A 12,346-nucleotide genomic window follows, 5' to 3' on the forward strand; every position below is an offset into this window, starting at 1 on the left:
CACAGATAATTGTGAGATTAAAAAAAGCACATCAAGTAAGGATCTCACCTTTTGCTCCAGGGTAGAAGCTCTTTAGTCTCTGTTCTGAACCAAGTTTATTTTGTATATATGAAACTAGCTACCTAGATTCAGAATCCAGGAGATCAGAGAACAGCTTTCTAAAAATTGTTAAAGTTTTAACTTCTTACCAGCTATAAGGGAAGAAACAGAATAAATTATATTGTTAGGTATGAAATGTGACAGCACAAACAAGTCAGGACCCACCTCTAAGGCACGACTGGGTTCCAGCCCAATGCAGTAATAGATGCTCTGAATGATGGTCTGTAAGCACCAAAAACTATTTAATTTTTCTATAGCATATACTGTTTAAGAAGGCAAAAAAATCATATTAATAAGAATGGAAAAATAGAAGGTGCGGTTTTAAAATTGGGAAGGATTGGTGACTGATTTGTTGAATAGTTTATTTTCAAATGGCAGGAAAGAAGGCATTATTATATGTGAGTATAATTTTAAGCATCATGTACTTCGGCTATTTCTAACTAAAATAAAGAAGTCATATTTCTTATATTTATTGTGATCAATGGAAAGAGAAAAATAAAAATTAGAAGGGATTACGGCAATTCCTTTTGGAAACCTCAACTATATACTCTGGGAATTATCTGGGAATTTAGATCACTCTAGTAACTTAGATCACTCTGTTTCTGGTGTCAAGAGGAATGAAACCTGAGGGGTAAAATTTAAGAAATGCACGATATTGAAGAGAAAATACTTGAGTTTTTATTTCAAACAAATTATAAATAAATATTTTACTCTTAATCTTTCTGTTGGAAGATCAGAAAAAACAATACTACCTACAATTCAGGAAATGAATGGCCTTGTAACTTATGGCCTGATCTTTGCAAAGGACCATGGAAGAGAAAGACCTGTTGCTTTTAGATCCTCTCTCTTCAGTTTTATTGATATATATTCAGGGTATTTTTGAAGGCACAGGTGTTTCTCTTTTCTTTCTTTAGAAGAATAGTGTGGTAGCAATTTAAAATCAATCAGTGGGACTCAGATTAGAACAAAGTAAGAGACAAGTTGTTCATCATTTATCCATCATTTAGATGTTGCTTACTCTTCGCCTTGCCTTTTCCAATGTGTGGGGTTGGATGAGATGTGTTTGTGTCAGCCAGGGCTAGCACTTTCTATGGAACTATAAATGGTACCTGAACATCTCAGTACCTGAATGGCACCTGCATCCCAGGAGCCCAGGTGTTCCATCTGACCCATGCAGAAGTGTTCTTAAGGAACTGGGATGGAAAATGAAAACATGTTTAAGGAGATATAAGTTTCTTAGATAAAAAGGTATATATTTATAAACCTTTATTTATGTAGAAGAAAAGGGTTTTCTTACAGGATATGGTTTTTTTGTTTGTTTGTTTGTTTGTTTGTTTGTTTGTTTGTTTTTGTGGGACCCTCGCCATCATTGGGGGAACGAACTGGCACTGCAGAGGCTGCCCAGCGCTCAACCACCACCAGGGGAGGCCCACAGGATATGGTTATAAAGTTGACTGATGCTCAAAGTAGAACCTTTGCTTTTGTATCATATCCTGCCTTAAGACTTGACTTAACAAGAATTGTTTCTGACAAAATAACTACTGATTCTGTGCGATACAAAATAATAACATTCTGGGTGCTTTGATACCTATTACCTCATTTGATTCTCAATGGAAACAGCAGGGCAGGTGTATCAATTCATAGGTGAAAAATGGTGGGGAAACTGGGATTCAATCCCTAAGTCTTCTGATCCATGGTCTTGTACTTGTTCCACTTACTCACTTCGATCCTCAAACATATTTTCATCTTTTGCTGATAATGCTGTCATGTTTTCTAGTTCTGCCTAGTAAGCAGGAATTGATAAATCGTGGTAAAGTTGTCTCGTGATGTCACTGCAGGTGATCGTTTCGGCCCCGGAACTATCAGTGACCGAGAGGCATCATTCCCTATTCAAGATGTTTTGGAAAACTACATTTACTACTTTCAGAGTGTTCATGAAAGCATTGAGCCAACCCATGATATTTTCAGTTTTTATGTAAGTGATGGAAACAGTCGTTCCGAAATCCACAGCATCAATATCACCATTGAGGTAAAGACTTTGGAAGTTTGAAAAATTGGACCTTTGACTACAATATGTCACCATTAGAGAGCTTTATATGAACTCAGACTGGATTTGACCTTCTATTTTAGAGGTCAATAAAATAATATAATCCCGACCCTTAGGAAACTTAGAGAATTAAGACTGACATTTGGGGATGATCTGCCTTGAAAATCTGAAATTCCATTTCAGAGAAAAATTTATTCCTTCTGTGTGAAAACAATTTGTGAACATCAAGCAGAAAAACCTTGACAGTCTCAGATTTAGACAAAAATTAACATGTCTATTTTTCTTTGAAATAATTACAAGTGGTTCTGTATGCATTCTGCCTTTTTTTTAATAACAAGTTTTTTTTAAGATTTTATTTTTTTATTTATTTTTCCATAGAAGAACTGGGGTGAAGGCCAGAGGTGCAGGGGGTGAGAGGATTCACCAGAGACAGAGTGGGGAGCAGAACAGGCGGATTGACTGAAATACACTGCTGAGGGGAGCAGTGGGCGAGACAGGAGAGATGTGTTGCACCATATGGGTTAACACCCTGGCCGGGGATTGCACTCATGCTGCAGTGGCTGCCCATAGCTTCATAGTGCTGAGACTTAACCCCTTGCGCCACCAGGGAGGCCCCCTGGCTTATATTTTTAAAACATTTATTCATTAAAAGGTAACATCATATGTGATATATATACACACAATGGACTAGTATTCAGCAATCAAAAAATATAAACTCATGCCATTTGCAGCAACGTGGATGGAATTGGAAGGGATCATGCTCAGTGAAATAAGTCAGAAAGAAAAATACAAATATTGGATAGTGTCACTTATAGGAGGTATATAAGGCAACCAAACAAGGGATCAGGGGGGAAAAAAGACAAAACTAGGTGGCAAACTATAAATCAGAGACATTTAGCAGGGGACGGGGAAGAGAAGAATCAAAACAGGGATGGGAAGAGCACAAGAGACTATTGTGTTGGTTCACCGGTGACTTGGTGGTGGGAATTTTATGGGGATTGCACCTGAGAGGAGAATCAAACATTGTACCAAAATGAATGGTGATATAAGATATATATAAATAAATTTTAAAAAATCACATCATAGGACACGTTCCTTGATGCTCTATTTATTCTCATTTGTGCAAGTACATAGGTCTTCTCTACTACCCCAAGGACAAAATGAGAGAAAAGATACAATTCCGAATGAAATACCCTCTGTCTCAGGCAAATACCATGCATGGTGTCCTCAGCATCCTTCAGGGGCAGGGATGGAGGGGGCTGGAGCACAGACTTAGAAACTCACACTTAGGAGATAGGTTACCTTCTTTAAGTGTCTGTATAGTATTCTAAGACAGGTTGGATTTCAAATAACATGTTCTTTTATTCCCAGAATATATTTGTGTTTGTCTAACAGCATGTCCATATTTTTACTCAGAGAAATATGACCATTATACTACTGGAATATATCTGAGATCGCTGTAGAATGCTTGTCTGCTGCTTTTGAAGGAGACGTTTTGTTTGTGTGACTTGATCTCATTTCAGAGTAATGGTTTTGATTAGGAATGAAAAATGATGACTTATTAAATGCTATTTCAATGATGTGGCCATGTTACTTTCTCTGAATAATGTACATTTTCTTTCTTCTCAACCCAATATCTGTGTGTGATCTATTATTTTTGTTTTAAACAGAGGAAGAACGATGAGCCTCCCAGGATGACCTTGAAGCCCCTCAGAGTGCAGCTAAGCTCAGGAGTAATGATAAGCAATTCTTCTTTGAGCCTGCAAGACCTGGATACTCCAGATAATGAGCTGATTTTTGTATTGACCAAAAAACCTTCCCACGGTAGGGCACAACTGCTATGGAAAGCTTCTTAATTGAGGTGGCCGATGCTTATTAGAATAAACACATAGATTTCAGTTGATTATTCCTCTGCCTTGCCTGCATACAGTACATCCTTTGCTCAAAGTATAATCAAATTCACAGCTAGCTAATATTCTTTGGGGTCACAGTAGACACTGGTTGCTCTCGAAGTCTGAATTCTAGGTAATTGGTGTCTAAAATTCAATTTCAGCTGTTTTCTTGTTTTCCTATGTAACCTCAGGCAAAACAAGTTTCAGAGTTGCATATCCTTTTCTCGGAATAGGCCTTATTGCTTGATAATCCTGGGCCATCCCACACAAGTAAGAGTATAGCAGCCTTGTTATTAATTGCAAAATATATTCACCTCAGGTTAAATGTTTGCTAGATATCTTTATGAACTTGCTCATTTTGCAAAGTACTTTTCTGATTAAACCAGAGGTTAAAACAAACAAACAAAACAAAACAAAAAAACCACTATGGCAATCTACCTACTTCTTTTCTAAATGCTATCTCCCTGGTATTAAAGTTCTGGAACTTTCATCTCCCAGGTGGCATCTCAGTCCATTGTAATTACTCCTTGGTCTTTTAAGGATGAAACTGTTGCTTTGACAGAGGTTAATAGAGGAACTACTGGTCATTGTATTTACTTGTACTTATTTTTCCTTTTCTCAAATTTTATTGATTTGCCAGTTATTTCCATAATTATGTACTTCTAGGAGTACATCACACCTCCCTATATGCAAATGCCTTCCTTACTCACCCTCCGCACTTGCAATTTATTTATTAGCACACTTTAACTGTCCTATGTGGCCCACATGACCTTGAACATAGAAAACTGTGTTTCAACCCAGTGATGTTTAGTGTCTTTCAGAATATAAGAGGAATTTAAGACATAGTCCACCCTCCCATCCCAGATGCCCTAAGAGGAAGGCAGCGAGTATAAAGTGTTCTTTTCATTTTTAGATAATGAAGTGAGTTTGAATTCATGGAGGGAGATTTGCTTTCTAAGCTGCTGTATAGCCACATCCATCTTTGTCTCCTTAACAGATTTTTAGCCATGAAAAGTAGGACTTCTTTATTTGTAGATGAAGCTATAGAAAAGCACCCTGTGCTTATATATAAAATGCTAACTTGTTGGTCACATATGTATGTATGTCATGACGAGCCTCTGAAGCCCTTGGCATTCTGCACAGGTTCACATTAGTTGACAAATTCAGACCATGTTTTGGCGCTATATTTATTGTACCATTTTTTGTTGGTTTGTTTTTCTTCACTTCTTCAGGTCATCTGCTCTTGAGGCAAACTGCTTCTGAGCCTCTGGAGAATGGGAGGACTTTGGCCCAGGGCTCCTCCTTCACCTATAAGGATGTCCTGGCTGGGCTGGTAGGGTATGTGCCTGGCAGTCCTGGTGTGGCAGCAGATGAGTTCTGGTTCTCCCTCACCGATGGCCTCCACACAGACACAGGGAGGATGGAGGTGTTCATAGAGCTACCTCCAGGTGACACTCCCCAGCTGGCTGTAAACCGAGGCCTACAGCTCTCAGCAGGTACCACAGCAATGGAAAAGTACCATGGTTCTTCTGTCCTTCTCTCTTCCTTGGCAGTGTACAGTACTACCTTCGACATGAGCTCTGTGGGAAGATCTTATACTGGTTGTATTGAAATTGGGGAGACTGGAATTAGGGAGAGCTGTTGTTTTAGGGAAACTAAGAGTTATGAGTGACATATGTGAATCACTGAAATGCTTTGGGTCAAATCAGCCTGTCTGTGAATTTAAGAAAGATCGAGAAGAGTTTGTAGTATTTCCAGGGCCTTCAAACACCTTAATTTATCCAAACTATTTGTAGACCCAGATTTTCTAGCATATTTCCACTGCCCGAACAACCTACAGAAAACAACAATGAATGAAATTGATCAGGATTTTCAAGATGTTAATTTATTATTTAATAAAGTTTATTTTTCAGAATGTACAATTGGTGGGAACTACTCATAAATTCTTACCAGGAGCTGGGGCATCTTCACTCTTGGTCTTTCTATTATAAATTACTTGAGAGCTCTGCTTTAAAAGCAAGTTAATAAGCCCTTTAGTAAGGAGGTGCTGAGATCAGAGAACCATAAACCTCCTTCTCTCAGACCCAACAGCTTATGGTTGGGAACTTCCTTACAGAGTTTTCCATTTTTATTGAGCTTGTCCTGAACTTTGCCTTTGGACCACTTCTTTTTGGCTTTGCTCCTACCTGTGTCCCCTGGGTCTTTGTCTTTTCTGGTCAACTTTCTGGCATCTTTTTTCTTCTTGCTTTCGTTGAATGGCATCATGATGCGCCAAGAGCAGCAGCTGCCACGGCAACCTCGCTAAGATGTCATATAAAAAGGACATGGTGTTAATTTTTATAAAAGTTTAAAAAGCAGTTGGAAGTCATCATACACTAAAAGAGATTATGCCAATCATTGAGAATCATTAGCTATGGTATTCTAGGGTTGAACATTCCTCATTTTGCCTTTGCATAAGCAATGATGCAGGACCCATGACAGCTAGCAGTGCTGGAGTCAGTGTTAGTGGAATTTCCTTGACTAGGGGCTGAGCCTGTTGCACACAGAGCATCTGCATCCCACCGGGGTTCTCTATTCATAGTTTCCCATGTATTTTGTAGTGAATAATATATGATATAATGGTATTTGAAGTTTGGGGATTCCCAAAGAACCCAGGTATTGGGGCTTATAATTGACTACACCCTATTTACAGGTTAATAAACTAGCCTGTTACTGTTTCATGGGTGCTGGTAGAACACATGGAATTCCTCTCCACAGATAAAGTTCTTTGTTTTATTGATTGTTTTTTTAAAGATTTATTTATTTATGCAATACTAGAACTGGGGTACAGACCAGAGGTGTTGGGGTGGGAGGATTCACCGGAGACAGAGTGGGAAGCAGAACAGAAGAGACTGACTGAAATACACTGCTGAGGGGAGCAGCGGGCGAGACAGGAGCGGTCTGCTGCACCATGTGGGTTGCTCCCTGGCCGGGAATTGAACTCTGCAGTGGCTGTGGATAGCTTCATAGTGCTGCACTTTAACCCCTTGCACCACCAGGAAGGCCCCAACAAATTTCTTTGTTACTTCTAACACAGCAGGCTACATTGGCAGTAGCAAATGTGTGGGTTCCCTCTGCCCTCACGGCCCATGGGGGTGATGCAGAGGGCCCAAATGGAGCCTTCACAGACAGTGGTTGTGCTGCAGAAGAAGAACACTGAGCTTGGGAACTATCCATGTTATACTAAATGATAAGCAAATGTGGTCTTTGTCCCAGAGGAAAACTTCACCTCCTCCCTCAAGGTTGCTAGCTGAGAACCACCTGGGTAATGAGCAGTCAGGCTCTAGTTTTGTTGGCATTACTCAGCAAAAACATACAAGGATGAAGCTTAGGGCATGGTGGGGTTGCCACTCCTACACCAGGGGGTATTATACATGAATGGCTGGGATCTACTTTATCAGAATTTGTCATTTTTAAATTGACTGTGAGAAATGACATATGAAAAAATGATTAGAGAGAAAAGCAAGAAGCAAGGTCTTGAAAAGATGTATTTGCCAGTAGCCAGTGCCAAGCCTCCATGTCCACTCCCGTGCAGACTTACAACATGAAGTGCTCAGTTCTCCTTGCTCTGAAATCCTCACCAGATCCTCTGTCTTGAGAAATACTGATTTTAACTACTCAATCTGAGATGGCTAGATTTATGAGTTTACATAAAGCTACTCTTTTTTTTAAGATTATTTATGCATACAAGAACTGGGGTACAGGCCAGAGATGCGGGGGCTAAGAGGATTCACCAGAGACAGAGTAGGGAACAAAACAGGCAGATTGACCAAAGTCCACTGTTGAGGGAAGGAGCTGGCGAGTCAGGAGAGGTCTGCTGCGCCATGTGGGTTGCTCCCTCCAGCTGGGGATCAAATTCTTGCTGCAGAGGCTGTGGATTGCTTCATAGAGCGGTGCTTAACCCCTTGTGCCACCAGGGAGACCCATAAAGCTACTCTTTATGATTTGATGATCCTCAAGACAGAAAATGAATTAGGTCCAGCATGTTTTACCATGGATCTGTACGTAATTTAGATTGTAATACTAGGAGTTCCTTGAGGGGCCTGGGTAGTTACAGAGGGGAGTGGCCATCAAGAGAGTAAACATGGATCAGAAGAGAAAAAGGGCTCAGCGATGAACTCAAGGGATGGTTAGCAAATTGAGAAGCTGAAATCAAAGTTTACTCAACTGGAAACTAGAAGGGCAAGCACTTGATACTTACTGAGACCCAGGAAATATGTGAAAATTTAGTCTCCAATTTCCTAAAATCATTTGACATCCTATTCGAAAGAAAAGATGGGAATGACCTCCCCTCTCCCTTTCTCTCCCAGGGTCTGTTGCACGAATCACAGAACAGCACTTGAAAGTGACAGATACTGACTCAGATGACCGTCAGGTGATGTACGTTGTGACGGAAGATCCAGGTGCAGGGCGTCTGCAGTTGGTCAAACATGGCTACCTGGAGCAAATCTCTGTTAAAGGGCCCATCCGAAGTTTCACCCAGGCTGACATTAGCCAAGGTCAGCCCATTCTCTACTTAGATTTCCCAGACTCCACCCACAGACACACAATGCAGTTAAATGCCTAGTAGCCTATGGCAGTAAACAGTGTACTCTTGGTTTTGAATAATGGCTGTGTTCTAGCTCCATTTATTCTTTCATGTCTCTTCAATTTTTTGTTTTTAAAAAAGGCTATCTTTCTTGGCTAAATTGTGTTCATACTTTGATATAGCACTTGATGAAATTTGGAGCCATTATAGAGGAAAAATCATTTTGACTGGCTTTGATGCTAAAAAGTGTGTGAGAGAGAAAGAAATGAAAAAGAAGTGAATTCAGATGGATTAAGGTGAAAATTATGCCTGCCTTAGGTGAACAATTTATATGTCTTTTCAGCTCCCCAAAGAGCACAAGTTAATGAACTAAGCAAAATGGAAGGGCATAAATCGGAGCTGCCTGGGGGAGATTACATAGCTCATCCCTCCTCCAGGAAATGCTGATGTAATGTAAAAGCATAAATGTTAAATGCTACATAGTTACTGTACGGTGCTTTCAGGGGTAAAAAAAAGAGAAAAAAAGAGTTACACACTGGGGTGAGAGAGCGAGAGGGAGTAATGCACAGTCATGATGTGCCTTTCCATTTATGGGTAAAAACACACCTATGAAGCAGAAATAAGCATTATAGAAGGCCATGCACTGACAGCTAAAACTGGTAGCAGCTAAATTCCCAATGGACCTGTCTGTACTTTAGAAAAAAGGATGGAATAGGCAAAGGGATTGTAATTCCTTAATTATTCCTCGCTTCATTATCTCTTTTTAATAAATGAGACCAGATACCTCTTCCCAGATGTTTGGTTATATTTACATTGATATGTGCTTAGAAGTGATGCTGTGGTTAACAAAAATGCATACATTGTACTTCTCCATTTAGATGCCTTTACATCTGTATAGAGTTTGTTGTGTTTATTTATTTGTGGGTTGATTATATCCTATGTTCCAAAAATGATTTAAGGCTGTATTGAAAAAAGGAGCTCTGCAGCACTGTGTCCTCTTCCCTGTGATAAGGACGCATAACAGGGTCACACCAACCATGTGGGTGGGGTCACACACATTTCACACTTGGGTAATTTAGCTGATCTAGTTATTCATGAGGCTTCCTTAGAGTCTTTCACAAAAGCTGAGCCTCAACCATAAACAGTGCTACTCGGAATGATTTTATTATGAGGGGTTCTTTGATTATGAGAAAATGAATAGTGGGAAGGGAAGGGAATGAAAACTTTAAGTAAAAATTAGTGTCAAAAGAGGAAAGTCATAGTTGATACATGGTGGGAATACTATTCTGCTTCAGAAATAGGGGGAAAGGCATTAATATTGAATTTTAATTTGTATTGTCCTTTTTGCAGACCAAGTAGAATACAGGCATAGAAAAGGAGAACCTGGTGGGAGCTTTGCTCTTAGATTTGATGTAGTAGATGAAGAAGGCAACAAACTGATTGGCCAGTCATTTTCCATCAATGTCTTGGGTAAGGGGTCTTTGGATTTCAAAAGGTTAAATAGTCTACACTGTACTCACCTTGAGGCTTGAGCCCGTCCCTTTAATCTGCTGGGTAGAAATCTGAAATCACCCCCTTGTATGAAGCTCTCACTCCTTGGTACCTTTCTATGGGATATGCATAAGGACTCTTCTGATCTCATCCTAGAATTGAGGAAAAGAGGTAGAAAACTTCCCTTTTCAAATCACAATTTCTGATATTTTCAGAAGACAAATCCCCACCTGTCATCATCACAAATAAAGGACTGGTTATAGATGAAGACTCAGTGAAGAAAATCACTACTCTGCAGCTCTCTGCCACTGACCAGGAGAAGGAGCCTGCAGAATTGACCTACAGAATCACCAGACAGCCTGAGCTGGGCCACCTAGAACATGCAGCGTCCCCAGGTAAGCCTAGCACCTCTTCCTCTATCACACCAACTGATGGGGTCTGGTAAGTGTTGGGGGCAGCTGTGTCACGTGTACAGGTACACCTAGAATCTGTCTTAATTAATATTTATTTTCCACACCACTAATTTTTTTACTATTATATACTGCCTCGCATTATACAAAACACACAATAGATACTAAGTAGTTACTTGCTGAAAATTAAATTTAAAAATTGGAATTTTATGTAAGCAATCCTGTCTCCATAACTAGGTTGTCAGTTCATTTAGGGCAAGCACTATGCCCTGTTCTTAAGTCTTTGAGCACCAGGCAGGGTGTGATATGCTGTGCAACAAATAACAAGTGAGCATGTGTGTCAAGAAAAGATTCTAGTTTAGCTGTTGCTGGGAAAAAGAAAAGATGAATGAGATACAAAAATACAATCCTCACCCTCCAGAATTCTCTGTTGGTGAGATAAGGAAACTGTAGATAACCATAACTTAGGAAAGTTATGGCAAGTGTTTTTAAAATTATATGTAAACCTGATGTCACAGGGATTCAAAAGTAGGAGAGGTTACTTGAGGTGGGAAGGTACACAATGGTGACATTTAAGAGTCCCCTTGGAAGACAGAGTTTAGACAGACGGAAATTGCGTTATTTGCAGAGATGAGAACAGCATGTAGTGGTTGGCTAAAGCATATGTTCTGAAAATAGTAAACAGGGCTCATGGGTAGATGGAGATTTTATGGGGGGTCTTCAAAGCTGGAATAAGTAATCTCTGTTTAATTCAGTGGGCAGTGGGGAAAGGCAGTGAGCAAGATAAATTGAAAGAAAGAAGGAGGCAGTGATGGTGGTTAGAAAGTTTCACATTTGGCCAGATAGGAGGTAGTGAGGCTTTACTGAGAGGGACAAATAGTAGGAAGAATTAAATGAGAATAATGCAGGTGACAATGTAGGCTCTCTCGTAAGTATTCGATAAACAGGAGTTGGTGGAAGGGAGGAAGGAAGGATAGAAGGAATTTCGCATGGGAGCCTATAGAACTTGGCAGCTGAATGGATGTGAAGGCAAGAGATAGTTGATGAATAAACAATATGAAGGTAGAATTGTCTTTATTTCATAATCATAGAGACAGTGACAGCTTGAAGGAGATTTTAGATCTTTGTTGATTTTGTTTGGAATTTGGACTACAGATCCTTCATTCATCAGGGAAATAGCCTAGCAGGGGAAATACTACTTTCTAATGCAGAGTCAGACAGTAAGCAAGCAAGCAGATATATCTACCCTATGTCAGTAATGGATGTTAGAGAGAGAAATAAGGACATTCCCAGAGTGCAAGCAGCAAGGGGGGGAGAGGACACCTCCTTAATAATAAGATGACATTTGAGCGGAGAGCTGAAGAAAATGAGGGACATATAAGGAAAGAGCGTCTTATACAGAGGGATCAGCGAGTGCACACACCCTGAGGCAGCATCAGCCAGGCACATCATGCTTGTGAGGCAGCAAGGAGACCAGTATGGCTGCAGCAGAGTAAATGAGGCAAAGAACAGTGGGAGATGATTTTTTAGAGATGGAGGGTGAGCAGGCAGAGGCGGTGAGGGTGGCTCACCATGTCTGGGTCCAGGGTGAGAGTGGAGAGGAGGGAACGTTGAGCATGCACGCAGGGAGAATGGGTAGGGTGGCGGGGGTGGCCGGGTGGTGGTGGAGACAGACTGGCCAAAATAGTGACTGCAAATTAAAGCAGGTGGCTGACCCTTTTGTCCTGAGGTTCCTGGGGAAAGTTTGCAGATCAGCACTCCCAAGACCTTGGCTGCATGAGCTATTTGATAACTAATTCATGAGCTAATTGCTTCTGCCAGAATTCTGTCGGGTTGCTGA

At 40.4% G+C, this 12,346-nt stretch overlaps 1 protein-coding gene across 2 annotated transcripts in view; it reads left to right on the top strand.

The window, feature by feature from the left end:
- The window catches only part of FRAS1 (Fraser extracellular matrix complex subunit 1), a 445,491-nt gene that overhangs the window by 361,312 nt on the left and 71,833 nt on the right, over positions 1–12,346 (top strand). For both annotated transcript variants that reach the window (XM_054687966.1, XM_037530712.2), the window contains exons 42-47: positions 1,938–2,128; positions 3,817–3,970; positions 5,271–5,534; positions 8,388–8,576; positions 9,956–10,075; positions 10,312–10,491. In XM_054687966.1, the coding sequence (XP_054543941.1) occupies positions 1,938–2,128; positions 3,817–3,970; positions 5,271–5,534; positions 8,388–8,576; positions 9,956–10,075; positions 10,312–10,491 (1,098 nt within the window). The remainder of the gene's footprint in view (positions 1–1,937; positions 2,129–3,816; positions 3,971–5,270; positions 5,535–8,387; positions 8,577–9,955; positions 10,076–10,311; positions 10,492–12,346) is intronic.

Source organism: Talpa occidentalis, unplaced genomic scaffold, assembly GCF_014898055.3.
Source record: "Talpa occidentalis isolate TD23 unplaced genomic scaffold, MPIMG_talOcc4v2.1 talOcc4.6, whole genome shotgun sequence".
NCBI classification, from domain to species: domain Eukaryota; kingdom Metazoa; phylum Chordata; class Mammalia; order Eulipotyphla; family Talpidae; genus Talpa; species Talpa occidentalis.